We start from the raw sequence: 25,288 nt of genomic DNA, 5'->3' as shown, positions 1-25,288 counted from the left end.
AGTGGGTCTAGAGTGCGGCTATTCACATTCACTGAAGTATATTGAAACCACAGTAGCGTCACAAATTCTTATCAATAGTTTGGCAATTTTATTTCCAAGTTCACTAATAAAGTGACCGCTTGAACCAAACCTACGTGAACTACAAGCTGACCCTTGTGCGTGTGGAAAAAGACAGGAATAATAAATACTATGGGCATAATAGAAAATCTGATTCAAAATTTTTGTGGCATATTTTATTAAGAAGAGGAGAGGGCATCACCACTGCTCACATCAACGACTATGTTCAGTTGATAATGCCCTTTTCATACTGTAAATCAAATTTTTGATACAAACAAAATGTATGAGTACTGCAAAGAAGGCTACACAGACAAGAAGGGCCTGGGAATTTATTTGATTGTAGCCACACTTATCCCGTGCCCTGGTGATTGAGGGACGAATGCCTTATCGACCTTGGCAGCACCTCTCTCCCACTTGATATTTGCCAAGATCTGCTTGCACCCCAAAGAAAAAGACAATACTATTTTTAGTATCTTAAGTCAGCTTTTATTTCAACAACCGTGTTAAAATGTTTCAAATGAAAACAACCTTGAGCTATTTTAATGCAATACATATGATGATATAAAAACTCAGAATCCTAAATGCAATTCAATGAGCGACACATTGTGTCTATGTGAGAATAACAATGTGTGTGACAGATGAACTGAACTAATTTTAAATAAACTTTGCAACTTTGTTGTGAGTTTGTGATCCTATGCATAGTGAGTTCATATCACAAGAACAAAAACAATGATTTCAATATATCCAAACCAACAAAAAAATAAAGATGTAAAAAAAAAAAAAAAAAAAATCAAAATCAAATAAATACTGTTCACACATCTCGTCCAAGTATGTTTTTTCCACGAAAATAGTTTTCCTCAGTCTTAAGGATTAAATTTTGAACAAAGACAAAACATTTAAAAGCTTTCAAAAAATGAGTCAAAAGAATTTCAATTTTAACTCCCTATAAATCTATATGATGCTTCATACATAGACACTGTTTTGGCCGATAATTGAAGAAACTTTGAAAACTGTAAATATGTATATATCAATTTGACCTAATTTGATGTGTATTTACCTTTTATCAAGGTTAAGTTATTGCCAACATATCTTGGGTTACAAATTTACCCATAAAATGTAAATAAAAAAGTTTTCAGAATTCCATTATTTTAAAAAAAAAAACTTAAATTTTCATTGCCATTTTAACTGTGGAAGTTACAAATTACATACTCTCAATGCTGTAAGAAACTGCTTGCACAGCTAAGCTTGGCATTTGAAATTTCTGTAAATGCTAATTTACACGGGATTAAACTCTTATTCACTATTCAAATGCCAGTCAAACAACTTTCATGCAATATTAAAAAGCACTAAAAACAATCCGTACCAAGTCATCTATTACATTTTAGCATTTGATACAGTACACCAATTTGGTAGCAACAACAGTAGAAAAATGTATATTCCAGTGAATTCAAAAATTACATTCATGCAAGGATTTGACCAGCAGTGAATAAGTACAGCCCTTATTATTGGTCAACGTTCTTTCAGGAATGTTTCCTAAGATCAATAGACCTGATGCCACTGATAAAAAAAACACCCTATTCTATATAAGAACTGCATTGCATGGACGTCTTAAAATATTGCAGTTACCTTCCTTAGATTCAGACTTTTTAAGACGCCATTCACCATTTCAAACAGAAACAAGAGATTGTATCGTAAATTAAAAAAAAAATATTATGAAACCTGTGATACATGAAATAGAGATATAAATTCTGAAGTAAAACAATGATTTCTGGGATTAAATGAAATACAGGATGCCAAATTTTGATGACGTTTGACTTCCAAAGGAAATTTAAAGATAAGTCTTAGATAGGTTTCACATGTCAATGGTTTCCCACAAAGATAGCTGCCATTATTGCTGAAAATCTGAATTCAGTAGATGTGCTTTTGCTCATTTCATAAGTATTAACATGACTTCCCACAATAACCTCAACGGAATGCTCTTCATCGCACTACAGCTTTTTGTCACCAGCAAATGAAACTTTTGGTTTTGCTTCGCGAGCTGGTTTCTCTTTGAGGATTTTATTTGTGTTCAGTGCTTGCTGGAATCTTGGGTCCTGGGAAAGCATTTCTGCAAGCTTCGGATCTTTGGCCATTAATTCCTGAAGACGGTCGATAACTTCTGTGGAATGGATTATTATGACCTCAGTGTCAGAGGTCGTATCCATGTCAACGCCCTCGTCTGACCCAGGAGGAGATGGCCAAGCTTCCTCATCAATCCCATCAGCCTCTTGCAGTTTGATCGCCCCATTTACATCAACATCAATCGTTTTACAGTTTGCCTTGGCATTTTGCAGCAAATTTTCACTCAACTTTTCCTCTCGAGAATGGGCATTTTCCTCAAAATTCCAAGGTTTCATCGCATTTTGCAGGCTACTGCTCGAGCTCCTGATGGACGTCAAACTCTGCCTGTTAGGTGTAACACAATTAGCCGTAGAATCAGGGTTTTCCATGTCCAAGAACACAGTCGCTAAGACAGGATTGGAATCTATCTTCTTCACTACAGTCAGCTGACTTTCAGATCCTGGAACCACTTCCTGCTTCAAGTTTAGCTTTTGGTTGGAGCCCAACTTGTGCTTAAAGGTGCGTGGGGTTGGAAATGAGTTTGGCTCGCTAACAGGTGAATCTGATTCGATAACAAGACTGCTTCTGTGATGGGTTTTGTACTTGACCTTTTGCGGAGCATGAGCTGCATGTACTTCAGCGTTGACTTCCTGTTGCTGTGACACAGACTTTCCTTTGGGAAATTTATCCTTGCTTGTGTCCAACTGTTTTGGTGGATTATGCTTTTCATCTCCTTCATCGAACGAGTCAATATCAGCACTATCATCGGATTCGTCTCCGAAATAGTCGGTTAAACTAAGTTCTGAGTCAGAGTCCACATCCTCGTCGTCTGGCTCGGAATCTGATGAGACTTCTTTGTGTGAGGACACAGAAGTGTCTGTTGGATCATCATCGCACGAAGAATCCGTCTCAATGAACACAGGTAGAACGGGAGGAATGGTTGATCTCCCTTCGTCGCTGTCTGACGCCGATCCATCATACTCGCTCGTCAAAGGTTCAATAACTGCATCAACCTTCTGATTAATCTTGGTGAGAGTAGTTGGCAGATTTATCTCCTCTTGATGAGGAAGTGGCTCCGCCTTGTTCTCCGACAGAGACAACTGGCTGTGATACAAGGACGTTAAACTGTGAACGATTTCATCTATGGCATCACTCAGTGGCTCTTCCTCTGACTGCGCGGAGGGCTTTGTTTTCTGCATTGGGACTTTCTGGCCTGTTTCATCGATGTCGTATTCATCCAAACTGTCCTCGCCCGGAGGGAGGAAGAGTTTCGCATGAAGCGGTTTCCGAATGTTAAACCTGCCATTGTTGGAAGAGGAAAGTCTCTTCATGGGTACTTTCACACCCGTATCATCAAGATCAAATTCATACAGTCTCTCATGACCTTGAAGCGGCAATGCCTCAGCTGAGGCTGAATGTGCCAAAACAGACTTCCTGGAGTTTTCACTGTTCACAGAGCTACCAGTCACAGGAACCTCTTCAACACTTGTATCTCCAACTGAGAACTTGGCTGGATTTGAAAAGGATTCTGTGTTTTGGGACGTGTCTGTTATTTTACTGTTCTGGCTATTTTGGCTGGTGAAACTAGCGTTCACTGTTGGCAAAATGTCTTTTGTGATTATGACCGCCATTTCTACCTCATCTTCATCCTTGTCAAGGTCGTTCTGAAATGCGGTGATCTGATCCTGAGATCCTGATGAAGGAGATAATAACTCTGTTGTCGAGGAATTCAGCTGAGGTTGCATGTTCAAAGGCAATTTTTTAGCTGGAAAAGGTTCAGGGGATTGTTCAAAACTGTCACTAAACAAAGGATTATGTTTTACAATTCTCATGGAGTCTCTGAATCCCGGAGAATATGTCATTCTACGAGGCGACGTATTATAAGGTCTTTTTAACAACGAATCCAATGTTGAACGGCGACGTTTTTGTTGTCGTGGAAATGACCATTGCTCAAGGTTGTCATTGCCGTCCAGAGAACGGTTCACTATTGTCTTCACTCCGCTGTCAGAATCCAGGAAATTACTGCCCCGACGTGTGAAGGTCGTTGGCATGTCGGAGGTCACGGAGTCAACACAATCATTCAGTGGAAGCACAATCGGATCAGACTCCAAACCAGGTCTACTGACTCCATGCATATTCTCTGCACGAACGCGGAACAAATACTTTGTGCCAGGGGACAAATCTCGCACCTTGTAACTTGTTCCCTGACATGTTTCAGTCACTGTCTGCCATTTTTTATCCTTCTGTGCATATCGTTCCACATGATAAGCCAAGATATGGCCGAGTCCACGATTCAAGGGAGACAACCATGACAGCACTATGGAATTATGGGTAATCTCCTCCACTTTAACTATTCCTTCAGGTGGTCCGGGTTTCCCTAGAAATGAAAAAAAAAAAAAAGTTTCTTCAGTTTAAAATTTAAATTACCATATTTTTGGTATGATCTAATTAACAGAAGAGCACTCAAAATCAAATATACTGTTTGTATCATTTAGTCATCAGATCATCTCTATTTGGCTTTAACAAGAGGGCACTCTGGCAATTCATCTATAGTTGTACATACAGAAGTAATACAATTTTCCCTGCACTGGTGATGTCTTCCTAATGACACGTTTCTCCATGGATATATTAAAAAAATCAAAACTTACATAATTTACATAATAAATTATGGAGACTGTACACCAAATGCTCTCTTTCCGCAAGTATTATTCCATGACCTAATGATGTATGTTTTCACATTTTTTTTTAGGGCAAATACAGATCTGATCTAATATTGTCATTTCACTGTTAAGCACTGTAACTGAGTGATGCCAGCGATGTAACTGAGTGATGTAACTGATGTAACTGTTCGCTTAGTTACTTTTCAGACCCTTCCTTAAATTACTGATAAAAGCTTTGGAGATCACATGAATCAATTATGAGAACTAGTACAATAGTTAATCTAATATACTGCGCGAGGATTTCAAACATACCTTGCTGCGACTCCCTTAGCGATGACCTCTGCCATGACAGATGGCACACGACTTCTTCAGGACGAGACTTTGAGCGAAAACAGCACACTGGCGAATACACCTCTGTTTCCTCTTCTCCGAGGTTCACAGATGAAAATGACGTCCCCATTTTTCCGTCGGTATGCGAGTGTCCGCTTCACGATTTCACCAACACAGTCCTATATTTCACTGGTTACGTCATTTCACAAATTGATCCAAAAAAAAAGATCTGTATATCTAAGCCAGCATGACTTTCAGGTGGCCTGATTTCTAGACTTCATGCTTGTTCATTGTTTAAACAGTCAATCAGACAGTCAAAAAGTTCAATGATGACTTAAATTCCCGTGTACAAAGTCCAAGGCTTGCACTAAAAATGCAAGTGGCTATAGAATCTGCATGGACTCGTGAATTTTGCTCCACCCTGTTCTGTAAGGAGTGAGGCCGGGAACGCATAGATCCCTTTTATTGTTAAATGAACTAAAAGTTTACCTGAAGTGTATGTGCTCTCCTATATATATATATATGTATTGTGAGAGCCCGTTGAAAAGAGACTGGTTATACTGAGACCTGAATATGCTAACTGTCAATAGGCCAGCACATGCTCCAGCGCATCGAATAGACAGCTGACGGATCGTGACAGCGTGTCGTCCCCCGTAAGTCTGTACTTAGCTAAACACAACAACAGGCCGACTAAACGTTCTCCGGCGTCTTCACACAGGTAACACTTGAGTGTTGAAGGTAAATCAGGGAACGCACAGCAGACTTAAGACTGTACACAAACACTGAGTTAAAAACGGTCCAAATATGACCTTGACACGGTTAAAGTCAAACGCTTCTCCAGTTAGTTTCAAGTGATGAATGACCACTATTCTTCTGTCCGAAACACATCACAATCACTTCACACACAAGTCCTAATTAATTCATTAAATAATTAATTAATCAACAAAACAGTTCATCTGCTTTGTGAACTTTTTCCACGACAATTTCAGCACATAAAGGCACAGTTAATACTGTTTCACCACACAAAAACTTCACCGAGTATATTCAAATCAGTTACATTATCCCAAGAAGTTGCAATTCTGAGAATAAGGTACAGTGTGCAAATCTGAATTAAACTGAAACTTGATCCGTAGATGTATGATTCATTGTTCACCTGTCAGTCCATACAGGTATGTTGACTGATTGGGCAGGATCACTGACAATGATATAGCAAATATCTGAAGGCTTCCTTGAAAACATCAATAGCAGTCAATCACATTCTTCAGGATACATATCAAAGCCGTTAAAGCTTCAAAAAAATTAATTCTCAGTTCTTGAACTTATCTTGACTCAGGTATCAGTTGCTAAGGTTTGCAATACTTGAAGAATTCCTAGATTTTAGGCAGATTTCTGATCAGGTAATGTCACCCTCTAAACAGCTTCCATGAAATTGAAAGGATTGTTAGGCAACGTGTTCTGAGTCAGTCACAGATCAGATCTTCAATAACTCCTTGAACAACTTTGTTAAAATAATTTCTCACATGAACATTTCAATCAACGCTTCCATCAATGAACACTAAATCCAAGTCCAATGCTCAAACATCCAGTCCGTTGAAACATCGAGTTTGTCTACAAACTCACTGTTGCACAAGATATTTCTGTCTGCAACTGATTGGAAGTCCAGTTCCTATTGGGCATCCACTTCTGCTATGCTTCCTTGATTTGTCAAGTTAAATCCTGAACAAGGTGTTAATTACCAGGTAATTTGTCCCGTGCCACTTCACAAGACTTGGTCAGTTGTCAGACTTCCAGTCATAAAAGCACCTCCAAGTCCTGGTGGACATTGAACCAGCCCCAGCAAAGTACTACTGGTCAGTCTTGGGCTGTGTTGTTCTAAGCTTGTAACACATGTTCATTAACTGCCGGCAATTGGTCAATGTAAACTCCAGGCCACTCACTGACTGACCATAGGGCTGGTCAGTGCAGGGCTAAACCTCCCTGGGGGGTGGGGGTGGGAGAGAGAGCCAGGCTTGTACCCTTTAGCCTAAAGTTGCCCTCTGTTACAAGAGCTCTGCATGGCTAACATGCCTATAAGCTCACTGCCTGACTGAGCACTGGTACATCTGGTTGTTCTAACCCTGGAATTATAAACTGGTAAAAGTCTGGGGGCTCTTTAACTTCAGCCGGGCTTTTCTTCAGACCCCTGATTACAGGTAAGATCTACCAGTGGCAATAAAACCATGCCCTTTGGAGAAGTTGTGTATTCTGACTCACACTGGTTGAGTGAACTCTTGGTGTGTGGACCAACAATGGAAGAGGTGTGCCCTAATATCAGGGAGTTAAGGACTGTTTGTGGGGGGGGGGGGGGGGCATTAGGGTATCTGGGTCAACTAGGGGCCAGGTCACTGGACCATGACCAGTACAGGCAGGTAGGAACATTTCCACTCCGACCCCTCCCAACCCTAACATTTCACCCCAACCTTGCCTTGTTAACCTATCATGTATTCAGCTTGAGTTTAGTGTCACCAAACTTTTCCAACATGTCAGCAATGTTTATGAGATGTTGAAAACTTGAACCTATGAACTCTCACATTGCAAATATACTGAATTATAGTGATTTGAATTTTTTCTTTTTACTTTTATTCAGTCAAAAAAAAAAAGGCTGTACAATTACTGTAATGCTGTTACAACTTTTGCTTGCCTAAAGCTCATGAAAGATCTTAAAAAAAAGTTCAGCATAAAAAAAAGAGCATGCATGAATGAGGAAAAAAATGAGCAAAAAATGCATTAAACTACACACATAATGAGAATAATGCGCAAATTAAATTTTGTGGACTAACAAAAAACAGACTTTGCAGAAGAAACACATGAAGGGATGGTTAATCCACATTACCAACACTACAGTTTTAAAGATAAACAAAAGTTTACGCTGGTATAAGCAAATTCAGGTTTAATCAAACTGTTTATCAGGTATCCGTGTGGTCTTAGCAAAGGCATAATCCTTGTCAGGTTTGCTTGATGACTACTTTGACAATACCGCAGGAAATGACAACAACAAAAAATTGTGTAGATAAATTTTCTGATTAGCCACTGGCTACTGTCTCATGTTAAGTTACACACATGTGGATGATTTATTAAAAATTAACTGGAGAAAAAAGTCTTTGATCTTCAACAATTGTGGACATCCTGGGTACAAGTAAATAAATTACTAGCACTTTTATGCAAATTAAGAGGTAAACACGCTCAGAAAATCCAATTTGGGAGGTCTGTTTTTTTTTTGGTTTTTTTATCACAAGTCCTTTCAATGTCTTGTTATATATCGACTCCTGTCGCTGAGTAATCCATTTGTGTTGTAAATACTTCACAAAACGATATCGTGCGTGATGTCTGAATAGAATGCTCAACTTGAAAGATTTTCCTTTCCGCGAAGTTGGAACGTTAGTTTTATTTTTATCCCTCAAATGGGACAAGCCGACAATTTTGCTCTTGCCAGTCCACTTGATGATAATGGAATGCGTCAACGACGCACCCTTAATAAAAACCACCCAAAAATTTAGAACACTTTCAAAAAGTTCACCCAATGGGGCCTCGTCAGACTAGACAACTCGACAGCTGTTAACACTGTCCATGGAGACAGAAAACTTCAAACAGATAAAAGAAGAGTTTGCTCCAAAATACCCACGCTACGGATTATTGAAATAAAAGGATGTTACCCTATACTATGTCTCAATGGAGTGATTGAGAGGTGTATACTGCCATGCCACATCTATGACTAATATTTTAACACGGTGATAAAGAGTTTGAAAGAGGTTATTGTACTCTAATAACCTAACCAAAACTAATGATTTGAATTAATATGTGAATAGTATGAAGCTTCTGTCGCGAGAAATGAAAAAGCAATATTTTCTGATAAAACTTGATATTTTTACACTTCTATGAAAATCTGTCAGAAGATGGTCCAGAGGCTCCTATAAACATTTCTTAGTATGTCGTCTTTAGCCGAGCATGTTTGCGGTAAATTAGAGTTTGAAGCAAAACAATTTTTCCAAATTTTTACTCATAATTCAGCTGGTGAGTGCATGGTTCTTTTAACGGTTAATTTAAATTTGACCTCTAAGTGACCATGACAGAGGACATATAGGTAGATTTACACCTGTTAACTGCCTGTGTATTGATTACAGGTAATATGGCCACATCTGGGATCAAGCTGGCCTATGAGATATACATGACAAAGATAAAGGTCATCTCTAGGGGTAAGGCAGATGTGGAGAGTGAGGGTGGTTACAAAATACCTACCTCTAAACACACATCATAATCCCATCCTACACTCAATAAACACCACAGGGGGGCCACTATCCAGTCTGGGTAGAGTAAACACCCTAATTGGGCGTCTGCCATAATACCACACCAAATCAGTGGGGGCGTCTCAGATATCAAAGGTGAGAAAATCTGAACAGGGTAATTATCAACTGGATTTGTCTGGTGTATAAAAACATTGGGGGACAATAAATGTGTCTGGATGAAAATCAGGAAAGGAAGGGAAGGGGAGTGAGTGTGTATGTCTGAAGGGTGGGAGTGGGGGTGGGGGTGGGGGGGTGGGGGGGTGGAGGTCGGTGTGTGTGTGTGGGGGGGGGGGGGTCATGGAGTTTGATTCCAAGATACAGATAAGGAAGATACAGATCTCTTTCCATGATGTATATATCAGGCTGTTTCATTGAATATACACCATCAGTAATTAACAAAGACATGTACACATCATACTGGTAGATGCAGATGCAGTGGGTCTTCAAGAAAGTTAAGATTGCAAAAATGGCCATACTGGCATCATCGACTGAATTTATTACTTATCAAGATTACGTGCCTCCTTCGAAATTCACATTTCCGGTCAAAGGCCAGGATTAAATCTGCACCCCCTGTACTCTGTCCACATTTTTGGTGTGTTTAAAAGATATAATTACTATTTAAAAGGATACAGAATTGATTCTGATTGGCTGTTGTGAGATAGGCGTAAGATTTATCCCAGGAAACCCTACATCCAGTGAGCCAATCAGCGTCAATTCTGTATCCCTTTCAGCATGTACAAAATCGATGCTAAAGTGAGACTGTTGGGGACATGTGCTTAAATAAGACTGCAGATTTATGTCTGGACAAAATTTTGGCTTGAACGAGTTTTTTTCAAAACTGTATGCAAAATAATACTGGGTAATAGGATAACGCATTACGTATCGATAACAAGCTCCTAGAGCTAAAAAAAACCAAAAAAAACCCCGATGAAACCAGATCTTATGGCAGGGATTAGAAATCCAGGATCTTGATTACCAAGTGAAAATAACTCTTTTCTTCACATGAATTAAAACAAGATACATTTCAGAAAAAAGTCACAATGGTGACTGACAAAGTTGACAGCTATGATCAGATCAGATGTCTATTTCCTTTTGTGCAGTTCATGGATTTCACAAACTGCAGACAGATTTCACAGTTCTACCTGTTACAAGTAAGGGATATAAAACAGGTGTGTTGTGCCGTCATAATGCACAGACAGGAAATCCACACCTTTCAAAACTGCTATAATACAATGTAATTCAGAATGTTCAGGAAGTTTTGACACATTTCCAGAGTTAAAAAAGTAAGAAGAAAAACATCCTCAACAACAACAACAATAACAAAACCTCCACCGTCAAAAAATTTATTAAGTAACAGAAAATCATTTGTTGTATTTATTGTACCTATAAAACACGCACACATATATATACTGCCAAAATAATATCAGCTGGTTCACAGTCTTGTGTGGAATAGAATTTGACAATAAACGTATATGCGTAATATAGGTAAACACAGACCACCAACTTCACGCCAACATGTCTTAAATACATTGAATGGAATAGGCAATTATAGTCGCAGTGTTTTGATTTTGATATCGGAATTCATTGCAATATTTCAGATGTGATCCCCTTCATGCATAAACAGGTCAACCTAAGGTAGTAGAATTTATGCATAACATTATTATGAAAATGATGCTAAAATGATTTGTTTTGTGTCACTCAAAACAGATGCTTCATAAAACGTTGAAAAATTTTTCTCCATACTCCATAGTTATCTTAGAATGTTTCAAAATATTGGTTGGTGAGGTCATTGAAAAGGTTGAAGAGTTAGGTCTCTTCTACTGGACACTAAATGATGCGATTTTTCACGATGACGGGTCATACTTTTGCCACAAACTGACTGGGCGTACTGTACAGGTGACTTCAATGTTTACAGGTAAATCACACGGCTAAAATAAGACTGATGCCAAATGAAAATTTAAACACAAGAATTTGCACTCTGGCAAGAAATAACAGCGCCAAAAGAAAAAAAAGCAACTGTTGTACAAAGTTTATGACCAACTTTTCTCGGCTGACAATAAAGATGTCATTGTTCTGGGCTGTGGTCAGTGAAGCGTGTCTAGTGCATTACTCTGTGAAGTCAGGATAAATGACAATGTGCACCTCTCACAGCTGTGTAACACCAGAGCTTTGTCTTATGCTCTGGTTTACCCATAAACTCAGTTTGTAGCGCCGTAAATGTTCTAGTTTTCCGGGATTTCTCCACCTACATGTCCTTTAGAAACTTACTAATGACACAAATGATGCAAAGTTAAACGTTTACAAATAAGGAGTTATGCTAACGAATGTTAGATTATTGTATCAAAACATATTAATATCACTGATACAACATTCAAACCTACTAGGTAGGCTAAGATCAAATGATTGCAAGTCAATTTCAAGATGTGGATTTCACAAATTACATATATATATATATATATATATATATATATATATATACATATATATATATGTAGCTGTCAGATTTCATGGAAAAAACAAAAAAGGAACATATGATTTATCAACTTTACATGCAGAAATCAACAACGTTCTCAGGTGACGGACAGCTAGAGGCTTGTCAGATTCCATGATGTGTCGATTTCAAGATGTGGATTTCATAAACAGATTAAACTTGGGTAAGGTGTCAGAGTTTAAGGTAAGAATATACAAGAAAGAAACAAGACATCACATGAAATCAACAGCCAAATTGTTCAGCTGACTGAAATGAACAAAACATTCTAGGTTGCCCTGCTTTGCAAAGGCAAGCTAAAGACAAAATACAGTTTAACGAGCATAGTCAATATTCTGAAATAAAATTTTTCTAAAGGAAAAATCAAATTATGTTCATGCAATGCACGAGTCTTACGGGTTTTGATGTGTACACTCATTTTAGAAAATGTTTAGCATTCAGTAGGCAGACATTTGCAATGTACGAATATAACTGGACCTATCACGTGCATTTGTATTTTTGTTGTTTGATTTTCAATTTTTTTTTCAGTTACAAATCCAGGAAGGATATTCAGTGTGTATAGGTCAAAGGGAAGTATGCTGGTACACACATGTATAATTAAATCACTCTTCCATGCTAACAGTGCACTGCCAGACCACTCTCCACAGCCGTAGTATGCAAAAGTATCTCCCTTCTATCTCTAATTCAAGTTTTTTCTAGACAGTATTTCAAACGATCACTGAGAAAGTCTAGCAGGATTGTTCAGGGTAGCATAGAGACCCTTGCCTTATTACCAAAACCATACGTGTCATTTTCAATTGCATTTGCTCTAACAACCGACATTCCACCAATGAAAAATTAAGAAATTAAGCTGGTCTGAACTCATGTGATTTTTAAAAGACTTTTATAAACTTTCACCACTTATCTTTATTAGGATACATTGTAAACTGCATATGTAGAAATAATAAGACATTTCTTGAAAAAGTGAAAATAAACATTTGTTTCAGTATCAGTGTTTCTGAACGTTGTGTTGCATATACTGCAGCTTGCGGGTTAAACTGTTGCACACTTCAGCACACTTTTCCAGCCCAAGCTTGCACACTTTTCCAGCTCAAGCTTGCACACTTACCATACGGCAAGGAACGTCTGGAAGATCCAGATGCGTTAGTCGAACCCGAAGCTACGGAGGCTGTGTCTATATGGGTTAGAGGGTAACAGCACATTACAGTTATTGGACAACTAAGTCATGTGACTGATAGGAGTTTATGGGGGTCATATAAAGGTTTAATGAAGGTTAAATTATGTAATAATGTTCAAGGTCAAATGATGAATGTCAAGGTTACATGTAGAGGTGGGACGGACAAGGGATGGGAATATACAGATGGATTTTTAAAAAAAAAACAACATTTGATTTCTAAATATATTCACTTATGTTGAAATCATGCACCTAAGACCTTGTAAATTTAACAAAACACTCAAGAGATAAGTACAACATAGATTTAGGGGAAAAAAAAGCCCATGCACATGTTTGCTTTCATGTTTAAATGTGATAACTGATGCAAATGTCAATCCATCCACCAATCAGATGTGGCTGAATTATTTACTGCTGATGGAGTGACAGAAGTGACCAATGACAAGCCAGACCTACCTTCAGCACCCTCTACAGTAAGCATACACTTGGTAACAGCTTGTCCTGATTGGTTGATGGCAACACAGCTATATTCCCCTTCATCTTCTGGGAACAGTTCTATGATCGTCAATTTACAGCTGTCGGAAATCAGGCTGATCTGGAAATCCTGTTAGGTGCAAAGTAGTAACACAAAATTCATGATTTATTTATGTATTTACTTGTCTAGAGCTTTACGCTGTTCTCAGGAATATTTCACTTAAATCATGGCACCCATCATTATAGTGGAAAGAAATGGGGCAGAGCCTGGGGGTAAACCACAAGGCTTTGCAGATAGTATTGCAATCGTACTCCCAGCGATCATATTGGCGAGAGGCTCTTCGATCATTGCACTGTGCTAGCACACTAACCACTAGGCCACGAATGTCCCCCCAACCCACCCATCATTCCCAAATCTAATGAAAAATGCCAAATTTTAAGAATTATTTACTCATGTTAGAAACATTGAGTTTGGATCATGTACAATTATCTAAAAACATTTCTGTTGCCAGGAATCAAAGACGAGTGTGAGTAGAGGTGTGATAAGAAAATATCTCCAAGCAATTGGACAGGCTGCTTTCCCTTATTATACACATTGCACGTTTCCTAAATGAAGACAAAAATACTTGGCTAGATATTATTCATACAAGGAGTGGAGTCAAACAGAACCATACCTGGCTGTCCAGAACTTCTCTACCATCCTTAAGCCAGGTGATCTGTGGCCTTGGTGACCCCGTGACCGTACAAGACAAGGTTACTGTCGTGCCATCTTGGCATATCATATCTTGGAGTTTTTCGACAAAATCTGGTTTAATTCCTTTCCTGAAAGACGTTTCGAAATGTAAACATTGAAAAACAACACAATAAAATGCTGCAATGAGTTGAAGATGAAGCTAGAAACAGTTTGCTGTTTTCATTATTTCAGATAAATAATTTTACATATTCATACATTGATATTTTCATAGCATACACCAATAGCTAATGTAACCTAGATATGTAAGAAACACCTAGATATGTACCTGAAACCTGAAAATTTTGTTACTTAAATTAATAGTCTAGCAGCTACTCAATAAGGCAAGAGCAGCAAGTAGGTTATCTCCCGTTGAGTGTGCCCAACATCTGTGCTTACCTCCCTTCCATGTCTTCATCTACTTCTTCTTTTAACATGAAAAAATAAAGCAAAAAGGAAATTTTTTTAAAAAATTGGATCAACAGTGATTCGGTTCTTACAATATGTGACATCCATTATTGATTTTTGCCCAACCTATAATAATTTTTCAGTACTAACAGAGGCTTCTTCACCATAGCGTCTTCTTGTTGATTGATAAAAATCATAACCTCTAAAATTCCTTGCTCTTTTCAATGTTGATGGTGTATTTTATAAGTTTTATAAGTGTCATTCATTTTATGGAAACAACAGTGACACAAAGTTAAGTGTTTTTACATGGAAAAAATTTACATTTCTGAAAGTTTCCCCTAGACCACGAGTCATCTTCAGTTTATTTTTCTTCACTTTTGATCTACTCACCGGGTTTAATAAATACAATTGTGTCTTCCTGTTTTCTCAGGTCGTCACTTGTTAATATTAATGTAACTAAGCTACAGGACCCGGCACCAAGTTAGTTCAGCAAACGTCAAAATGTTCCAGATAAAATAGTTTCAAATTTCAAATACATGTATGTTCATTACCACAAAAATGGTCTGTATTATAAATTATTACTTCTGCCTAATAAAACTTGAAAAGTTTTTCAGGACAGCTTCAAGTAAAAAAATCTCTTTGAAGTTTCAGAATTAGTAGGAATGTTTAAATTTTATTAGTAACAGCATCTACAATATAGTTTTTAGTAGTCAAGATTAAAGATTTAGACGCTACACAACTGTGCACTGAAATAAAACGCATATTGAGCAATAATAAAGAATTTTGAAAAAAAAAAACAAATTAATTAATTATAAAGATATATGTAAAAGAAAAAAAAAGAGCAGATTTTAGAGTTTAGTAAGCATATTGAAAGCAAATAGTTATAAAGATCGAAGTGACGACAGTGTAGGAATGGACTGACAGTGACCACTTAGCACTGAAAATACAAGAAAAAAGACAGGACAAAAATGAGAACTAAAAGATACACTCTGGCCTTAATTCACAATGTAGGCTGAGGTGTACAGCAAGGTAACACCATGGCATCCAGCCTTTTGTAGCCAACTCTTGCATATTTTATCTTTTTCACCTTATTTATTGTAATACTAACAAACATTTAAGATCCCAAGCTCACATTTTTCATGGATATGAACCTTATTTTTTTGAAGATAACAGTTAGCAGGATATCCTATTCATCATAGGATGATTACACCATTTTCTTAAGACACAGATTTAATTCCTCATTTATGTTTGATATGCTTCAATGAATTCCAGACTATTTTTGGGCATAACATAAAACAATAAGAGTATGTTTAAGACCGGCAAGAGTTGGTCACAGGTAGTGTTCACACTCAATCTCTATTATTTCATCAGCTATACAGTCCAGCTTACTTCTGAAGAAACGCAACTAAAAAGAGACATAAGATGGGCCACAAGTCATGAATTTACCCAAAAGCATGAGAATGGAATCACTCAGTAGCAGACAGCACTACAGGATTGGGTAAAACAATAAGGGTAGGCCAAGCTCATTACAATGTGGAGGGGAGAGAGCTCAAATCAACTCGGGGACAAATGCATTTTAAGCTCACCGATGGAATCTAGGAAAACTGGCATTGGTTCGTAAAGAAATTCTTCGTGAGGACCTGACAGAAACACAGGTCCAATGATTTGATATTACACATATGTGATGCACAGTTAGCCAAAAAAAAAAAAAAAAAAAAGCAAAACGTTGCAACTCCCATCCCCTAATCAATGTTACCTGTCAGATCAATGAAACTGTTATGAAAATAGGTGTTCAACAATCAAGGGTGGTAATGAGGATGGTCGCAGCGCAAAAATAAAGCAGGTGAATGTTTTGTGCAAACAAACAGAAAAAACATGAAATCATTGGATTTTGACATGAGTTCTTTTATTCCTATTTGTCAATGTTAAATTCTTTAAAACCTCAATAATTTAAAAAAAAAACAAAAGGAAATCTCTATCTACAACCCTGTTTTTTTCTCATAGGGTCGGATCATGTAAGGATGGTTCAATTTTGTACCGTAATATAAATTGCTCGAAAATCTTTAAAACGAGAAGCCAATAAAGTAATATATTCTTTTAATTGAGATTTGCTTCATTTTATCATTTAAGTTACTAAAACTTAGTAATGATCACGTTTGTGAATTTTAATAAATGAATAAACAATGGTATATAATTTAAAAAATACTTGCTTTGACAACATAAGTAGGGAGGAAAAAAGCACTTTCAAAATTGGCATGACTGGAGGGTGAACCCTTGCTTTTAGCAAGCGCTAAATCTTGAATGAGGACAAAATCCGTTAATCAAGCGGTGTGTTGCGTAAAGTTGCAGCGAGGTGTCGAACACAGCAATGATGTAATGGTGTACACACGATTGTCTCACACGTAACAATGGTAGTTAACATTTAACAATTAAAACAAAGCCTTAAATGGTCACCAAAAAATCTGCCTACTTATAGGTACATTTACACGTATATAAATCGAAGAGATCTGGTTCATAACACCAGTGTCAAATTTTTCAAAATTCGTAATTTTTGGAGGGCTAGGTTTAATGCTGGTTTTGTGTTACAGAGTATATGCTTTACCTGATACATGCAGCGTTGTTGTTGAACAGTGGACATCCCCAGTGGAATCCGTGTAGGTACACGTATAAGCTCCGGTGTCTTCTGGGACAGCGGAGAATATCTCTAGCTTCTGGAGTCCGTCTTTCAGCTGCTTCAGGCACAGTCGGTCGCTATCAACAAGCTGGAAACAGACATTAAACCAGTTAAATATTGGAAACAGCTCAAATACTCATCTGCAGTATGACAAGGTTGTGAATAAAATTACACCATGTTTGTTTTGTGTAACCTTATCTACCCACCAAAAAGGGCCCTACCATAGAGAAATATTGGCCTTGATATGCAAAACTGTACAAAAATAGAAATAAAAATAGAAATAAAATTGAATCAACCTAGCCTAATTTTTCCAGACAGCACTGAGGATGGCCTTAAAAGGCAGATCTGGGCCATAGATATTTCACATATCTTCCAGAAAGATGTTTTATACTGCACATGATTAAAATCCCAGGCCGTCTTGTTTAAGAGTTTATCAGTAGTGCACCATTAACTTTAATTCTGAATAGTCTGACTTAGGCTAGTTTTAAGTACGAATAGTCTCACTTAGTCTAGTTTAAGTATGAATAGTCTTAGTACAGTTTTAAGTCTGAATAGTCTCACTTAGTCTAGTTTTAAGTCTGAATAGTCTCACTTAGTCTAGTTTAAGTCCTAATAGTTTCACTTAGTCTAGTTTTAAGTATGAATAGTCTTTGTACAGTTTTAAGTCTGAATAGTCTCACTTAGGCTAGTTTTAAGCCCGAATAGTCTCACTTAGTCTAGTTTTAAGTCTGAATAGTCTTAGTACAGTTTTAAGTCTGAATAGTCTCACTTAGTCTAGTTTTAAGTCTGAATAGTCTTAGTACAGTTTTAAGTCTGAATAGTCTCACTTAGTCTAGTTTTAAGTCTGAATAGTCTCACTTAGTCTAGTTTAAGTCCGAATAGTTTCACTTAGTCTAGTTTTAAGTCTGAATAGTCTTAGTACAGTTTTAAGTCAGTACAATAGTCTCACTTAAACTAGTTTTAAGTCTGAATGAAGTCTGGCAAGTTTTGTGTAAGACTAAGATTAATACACAGATTTAAGTCTGTCTAAACTTCGATACACTTTTACACAACAAGACCTTTACGATTAAATTCCAACACATTCTTCAGCACCTGTGCCAGCGACTCAACAATCTGAACTACGGTCATATTTCTGGTAGGTATCCCAGTTACAAGGACTGACATTCTGTCTTCATTATGTATGAAATGTAATTCTTCAACCTTTTTCACATCTTTGCAATATGTTTATTCAAGCATATTCTGAAGACATTAATCGATGTAGACAAATAAATTTATACTTTCTGCGAAGCTCCGAAACTGGCCAATCCAACCAATGTACCTTTGTCACCAAAATCAAATTGAAAATGTGTCTAATTTGCACTGAAAGTTGATCTGTCACATGCAAAAAGATTGAAGAATTAGAGTATATATATAGATCTGTGGCATTCAAATACAGCCATACAATCTCTACCCACTCCGCAACCCCCCCCCCCCCCCCCCACTCAATCCAATCTTAACTCTCACAACTTTAGAAAGTTCTTCAAACAGCCTGGAAGTTCACAAACACCTGCACATGTTCACATTTTTTAATCTCTAAACAAACAGGTATCTCTTCAAGGAGGAAGTTTCAGTTATTTTCTAAAGGTTTTACACTATGTACTGACATCAGCTTATTTCACGTCCCCCCCAACTCCCATCACCCAACAGATCTCACAGAGTTGGCAAACAGAGCATTAGGAGAGCATGACTGATGTGGACACTTGCATGTATTACATGGATACTTAAGCATGTGTTATATGCATACATGTATATCAAGCTGACAGCACCTAGTTCCATCACTGCTATCCTTGAATATTCCATGTTTAACTTGTGAATTGTGTTATACATATGTGTAAATGCCGTATCCCTTTTTCGTGTGTTTTAATTCACTGCCAGAAAAAATCTCAATGTTATTACCGACTCAAGGTTTTTTCAATATTTTCCTAAAAATTAAGGATGAGAAGGCAATGAAGATGTCAACATGCTCTTGTGTGTAGTGTATACAGACCCAATAACACAACACACAGTGTTTGTCGAAATTATAGACACCTCCTTGGCATTTTCTAAAGTTAAAACTTTCACATTTTCATTTATGAAATATTCAAGAAAAATGCATTTCAAAATTTTTTGTAAAAAACCCCAAACAAACAAATACAATAGAAACAACAATTCTCTACCCCCTCCTCCCACTGCAAAATGGATATCATAATCTTACACGAATTTTCATTCTGCTAAACTGCTTCCAGCATGTGAATCAAACTTCATACAGATTTACTTATTTATATGATTGGAGTTTTACGCTGTACTCAAGAATATTTCACTTATACTATGGCGGCCAGCATTATGGCGGGAGGAAACTGGGCAGAGCCAATAGGAAACCCACGACCTGACCAAAGGTTGCTGACAGACCTTCCCACGTACAGCTAATTTCATACAGAAATTATGTCATAGCTATATGTTACCATATACAAGTATGTATGATGAGATGTTTCACATCTATATAATATTAGTTCTTGTCAGAACATTTATCAGGTATCAGCAAATGCAACCAGGTGCAAGACAAATCCTACCTGCTGCAGGTAATACTGATTACATTCCCAGACCTCTTAACTCCACAGGTAAGAATGCGGACAGTTTGACCAGGTAAAGACTTCTGATCATTTGTCCTGAGGTTTGGATTACACACTTATATCTGCAGGTAACTTGGCTATGTGCTTAAGCCTCTGTATTTAAGTCAATACATGTACAGGCAACAACAACAGAGGGATACAATGTGTGTGGCCTGCTGTGTGAGGCATCATGGGACACACACAACACCAACGTCAATAATTCACTGCAGCATCTGCCTCCTACCATCCATTCTTGTTGTCAACAATTAAATAAGGACAAGATCGTTCGTGTAATTCAGCTGTTTTGTAAACAACTGGTTGTTCTGTTTATTCCAACAGGAAGGTCGCCCGATAAATAAATATATATTTATGTTATCTCCACAGTTTTTCACAATTCGTGTCATTTATAGCATCCTGTATCTCTTGACAAACATTTAGATCTGCCAAAACAATTAGATCTCAAAAGTAAGTTTCTGCTCAAAAAACAATTAGATCTCAGCTAAAAACAATTAGATCTCTGCTAAAAACAATTAGATCTCAGCTAAAAACAATTAGATCTCTGCTAAAAACAATTAGATGATTCTCTCCTTACAATGAATTTCACAGTTTACATATGCTACGTTTTACAGTTATATTTATATAACAGAAATCAAATGCTCTATGAGACTCTGAAAGTGTATTTAGTAAACTAATGATGCAAAATGCAACAATTCCCACATAAAGTATGCTGTGTACTTATATCGTTTGTCGTTCATTCCTGCCTTTGTGATTATGTTTCGTGGGAAAACTGTTAACGTTTGTACCCGTGCGTTACAAGAGAACAACGGCTATTCCAGCATTTCATGTCACTACTGCACAAAAAAAAGTAGCCTAAAGTGCCTGTGATGATTTTGAATGAAGAGCATACAGAAACGAACATGACAGCAATGTCAACAAAATTAAAAGTACCAGCTCCACTGTATATCCACATAGGTAAACAATTAATCTACTCCTCCTCAAAGCTTTCAATTCAATTTGATTTGTTTCAGGGCCATATTCCTTTCCACATACATAATATAATACCGTATTTCACTTAAAGCTTGGCCTGTAAAATACACTTTCAGTTCACATCAAGGCAGTAAAAAGATACTGCCTGTATGCCAACACCTAAGTTTTTCTCATAAGAGATTAATAAAACTACACATAAAATATTAAAAGGGCCCCAAAGGGGAATCAATCAGAATCATGGGAAGTGTGTGGTTTTAAAAATGCTAAACTTCAGGTGACATACAGTATATCAACAACGAAGATATACTGTATTTTAATTTCAAAATTAATTAAATGCTTCAAAGCTTATAATATATCTTATTTGTCAATATTTACTTAACACACACATGGCACAGAATAATTACACACAGGTGTCAGGTTAACTCTTTCAGAATTAAAATTCTCCCCAGAGGTTACCTGTAAATGACTGAAGAATTTTACCTGCTCATACTGTCTTCCTGGGCTCTTAGTTACCCTGGACTTAACACTGTGTATACCTACATGAACCTCTTGTACAGGTAACACCCTCTGAAGTGCTAATCAATTTACCTGAGCCCCCTCTTACCCCCTGCTTTGTAATGGGATCACAACATAATGCTACATGAAAAGGTACAGTCCACTTTACAGTATAGGTCAGACAGGCAACTGGATGTAGTGTTTAAGAATTTATTACATTTTCACACTTAGCAGTATCACAAAAACCAAGGATTAATTACACGCTGCTCCAAGGTGATACTGACGCTAAATTTGAGAAAAAAGGGCAATAAACTGACACTAAAACCGACAAGAATTAACCTGCGACTGCCCGACATATTCTGTGAACAGAGCTTTTCATGTGGCCAACATAAAGACAGCCAATGAGGTGTTAAGTAGTATATCCAACACAATTGAGCTTAATCACCTGTGCTCCAAGAGCATAAACCCAGTCTTACTAAAATCACGATCCCCAAAATCCTTTGAACATAAAAACATAAGAACAAATTCTATAAGCTAACCTTATATCCCTACAAAATAAAATAACCATACAAAAATATGTTCTTAAGAATGCATCAAAGGAAAAAATCTTTTTTCTGATATGGTCACCGCCCCTTTGATAACTGTTTTCCATAGTGCTTTTGTATTATATCAAGCTAATCTGTTCCATGTTCAAAGTTATTCCGCTGCACATAAATAACAGTAGAATAGTGCGGTAATATTGCAAGCATTGGTAAACCAGTGTATGGTATATACTTTGTAAAAGTAGTATCACAAGGTATCTATACGGATAACAATTTCGATTCTATTTTTTATTTTATTTTATTTTTTTTAAAACCGATGTTTTCGATGTACATTCTAACATCGTTATCAAGCATGTGAAAGTAGGTTTCACATCACTATTATCGTTTGTCCTATATCATTTGCACGTCACTATTATCGTTTGTCCTATACCATTTGCATGCCACTATTATCGTTTGTCCTATACCATTTGCATGCCACTATTATAGTTTGTCCTATACCATTTGCATGTCACTAATATCATTTGTCCTATACCATTTGCATGCCACTATTATCGTTTGTCCTATACCATTTGCACGTCACTATTATCATTTGTCCTATACCATTTGCATGCCACTATTATCGTTTGTCCTATACCATTTGCATGCCACTATTATCGTTTGTCCTATACCATTTGCATGCCACTATTATAGTTTGTCCTATACCATTTACATGTCACTATTATCATCTGTCCTATATGTGCGATTATCGTACATGTACAACATCTTTGTGAAACTGGTCCCTGGTGAGAATAATTTTAACAGCAACAAAAAGACTTGTCAAAGAACTGAGATTCCTATACTGTACAATTTGATTCTGCGTGTACATAGGGCTAAATGATAGGAGACAAGCTAATCAAGTTGATTGTTTGTAACAAGTGACATGTCATGGATTTCAAACAGCTTTACTGATGACTGCGTTGTATGACTAGAGGTACATGAAGGTACATTTGAAAATAGGCACTATACAACAATGTGAAATAAAACTAACCTTCTTGTCATTCTTTGTCCAGGTGATGTTTCTAGGTTGACCTTCTACTTCACAGGTAAGTTCTACATGGTCACCCATGTCAACAGATATCTCAGCATCCAGTTCACGCGCAAAAGCTGTGGCAGCTTTCCTGATAAAGACAAGCGGGCAAAAGAGGGTGTGAGCAAAATCCTGTACTTGAGGTTTCTGATCAGAGCTTTGCGAGAAAGTGAAAGTTAATCTGCAAAGATTAATACACCTTTGAGAGGATTAACCACAGGGGACTAGTGAATATTAAGCCAAAGTTAGAACAGCAAGTGCCCAGCTGGATCAATCGACCAAAGTATTTGTTTCACTACAGATGACTGACACCTCACCTGTTTGGAATCCTAGTCCTGAATTCAGCTCTTGCTCGCTTGGCTACTGCTTTATTGATTTGATTGCCATTTACTAGTAAATTTGTTACAATGCAATCTGATTATGGCAGATGAAGTACTCAACACCATACTCAACACCGTACTCAAACCAATAATATTTCACTTATACGATGGTAATCAGTTTCATGGGTGGGGAAAAATGGAAGGCAAGGGGTTAACAAGCTACTAACAAACTTTCCCACGTGAGAAAATAAGTGTTTTTATTTTATTTTATTTATATATTTATTTGATTGGTGTTTTACGCCGTACTCAAGAATATATCACTTATACAATGGTGGCCAGCATTATGGTGGGCAGAAACCGGTCACAGCCCGGGGGGAAACCCACAACCATCGGCAAGTTGCTGGCAGACCTTCCCACTGATAGCCGGAGAGGAAGCCAGCATGAGCTCGACTTGAACTCTCAGCGACCGCATTGGTGAGAGGCTCCAGGGTCATTACGCTACGCTAGTGCGCTAACCGACTGAGCCACGGAGGCCCCACCTGAAGCGTTTTAAGTGTTCTTTAGCAAAGCAAGGCTGTGATAAGGCCTGCACACAAATCACAGAACACACATGGTCACCAAGGCCATACAAGCAGTGAGAGAGGAAAACTGTACAAATTTCCTGTCAAAGGCTGGGTTTGAACCACCAACTCACGTGTCCTAGCAAGTGAAAGGCAAGTGCCTCTAACCACTAGACCAAGACTAAATTGATTATCTTATGGGTGTTTTAAGCCATAATCCAGAATACTTCACTCATACGACAATGACTAGGAATATGGTAAGAGGAAACTGAGCAAAGCCCACAGAAAAACCCACAACCATCCACAGGTTCATGTTTGGAGTTCTCATTACACTGACAGTGAAGAAATGTACAAACTTACTTTTTCCCCGATTTAGAGTTGTCAATGTCTTTTGGTTCTGCAGCGGCCTTTAACTTGGCTGAAATGCCAAGTAAATTGAAATTTATGAAGATCGTGATTGTCATAAAGTATGATATGCATGACCATTTAATCTATTTACAACAGGGACAAGAGTGTTTAAATATAATGGATACTAATATTAAATTATATCCAGAAATTTCTAAATATTATATCTTTTTTTATTTATTTACTCAAAACAGAAAAGTTAATAGTGCACAATTCAATTTTAACATCACTAGTCTTATTTCTGCCCTCACAAATTTCAAACCTTCCAAAAAATGAATGTAACTTCTACCAATTTACATAAAGAGCCCAAACCCTGGAATAATGAGTAACCTTGGCGAATGCCCTGTAGTGTGAAAGACTGGAGAATAACTCTGATCCTACCTTTCACTGTCAGAATTCCTGTACATGAATTTCGGCCTGCTTCTGATTGGGCGATGCATTGGTACTCGCCCTGATCTGATTCGTCGGCACCAGTGACGGTCAAGACGTGGAAGCCTTGCTCTTCTGTGATGGTTACGTGGCCACCTGATGAGATTTGTCGGCCATTCTTGGACCTGGAAGAATGAAGCAAATATGGCTTGATTGATTAATTGGTTTTTAATACTCAAGAACTTTCCACTTATATGATAGCATTCTGGATTATTCATGTAGAAAGACAGAGAACCCAGAATAAACCAAGAATTATTTTTTCGGTTGGTCACAAATCAGCAAGAGCTGGATTCGAACACTCAACCTCGGTGATTAAGGGCCTGATGGTCGTAATAAGCCAACCCTTTACACATCTAAGCCAGCACAGCCAGGAAACGAAGAAAAGTCTGGCCTAATGTACGCAGTTAGATTTCCATGGAAGAGTTAGAACAACCATTCTGACC

The 25,288-nt window shown here is 37.5% G+C and overlaps 2 protein-coding genes across 2 annotated transcripts in view; both read right to left on the bottom strand.

Annotated features, from left to right (window-relative positions):
• LOC135464712 (myosin light chain kinase, smooth muscle-like) overlaps positions 1-25,288 on the bottom strand; it is an 84,530-nt gene that overhangs the window by 46,988 nt on the left and 12,254 nt on the right. The window contains exons 16-24 of the mRNA XM_064742224.1: positions 24,798-24,970; positions 24,372-24,429; positions 23,093-23,222; positions 17,343-17,502; positions 16,327-16,380; positions 14,732-14,759; positions 14,277-14,424; positions 13,585-13,732; positions 13,066-13,131 (exon numbers count right to left, since the gene is read on the bottom strand). Coding sequence (XP_064598294.1) covers positions 13,066-13,131; positions 13,585-13,732; positions 14,277-14,424; positions 14,732-14,759; positions 16,327-16,380; positions 17,343-17,502; positions 23,093-23,222; positions 24,372-24,429; positions 24,798-24,970 — 965 coding nt within the window. The remainder of the gene's footprint in view (positions 1-13,065; positions 13,132-13,584; positions 13,733-14,276; positions 14,425-14,731; positions 14,760-16,326; positions 16,381-17,342; positions 17,503-23,092; positions 23,223-24,371; positions 24,430-24,797; positions 24,971-25,288) is intronic.
• On the bottom strand, positions 834-6,411 carry LOC135464716 (uncharacterized). The gene is made up of 2 exons (XM_064742228.1): positions 5,130-6,411; positions 834-4,534 (listed from the first exon to the last, which is right to left on the bottom strand). The coding sequence occupies exons 1-2, from the start codon at positions 5,275-5,277 to the stop codon at positions 2,046-2,048; spliced, it is 2,637 nt and encodes an 878-aa protein (XP_064598298.1). The 5' UTR covers positions 5,278-6,411; the 3' UTR covers positions 834-2,045.

Source organism: Liolophura sinensis, chromosome 4 (assembly GCF_032854445.1).
Source record: "Liolophura sinensis isolate JHLJ2023 chromosome 4, CUHK_Ljap_v2, whole genome shotgun sequence".
NCBI classification, from domain to species: domain Eukaryota; kingdom Metazoa; phylum Mollusca; class Polyplacophora; order Chitonida; family Chitonidae; genus Liolophura; species Liolophura sinensis.
Note: the sequence above shows the minus strand (reverse complement) of the source record. Positions and strands in the feature narration are given on the sequence as shown.

Bases quoted from the DNA above. Each gene is read 5' to 3' on its own strand.
- LOC135464716 (XM_064742228.1), bottom strand. From the start codon at position 5,277: ATGGGGACGTCATTTTCATCTGTGAACCTCGGAGAAGAGGAAACAGAG. The intron at 4,535-5,129 runs GTATGTTTGAAA...TTTCATTTCTAG, and splicing joins GCTAAGGGAGTCGCAGCAAG to GGAAACCCGGACCACCTGAA.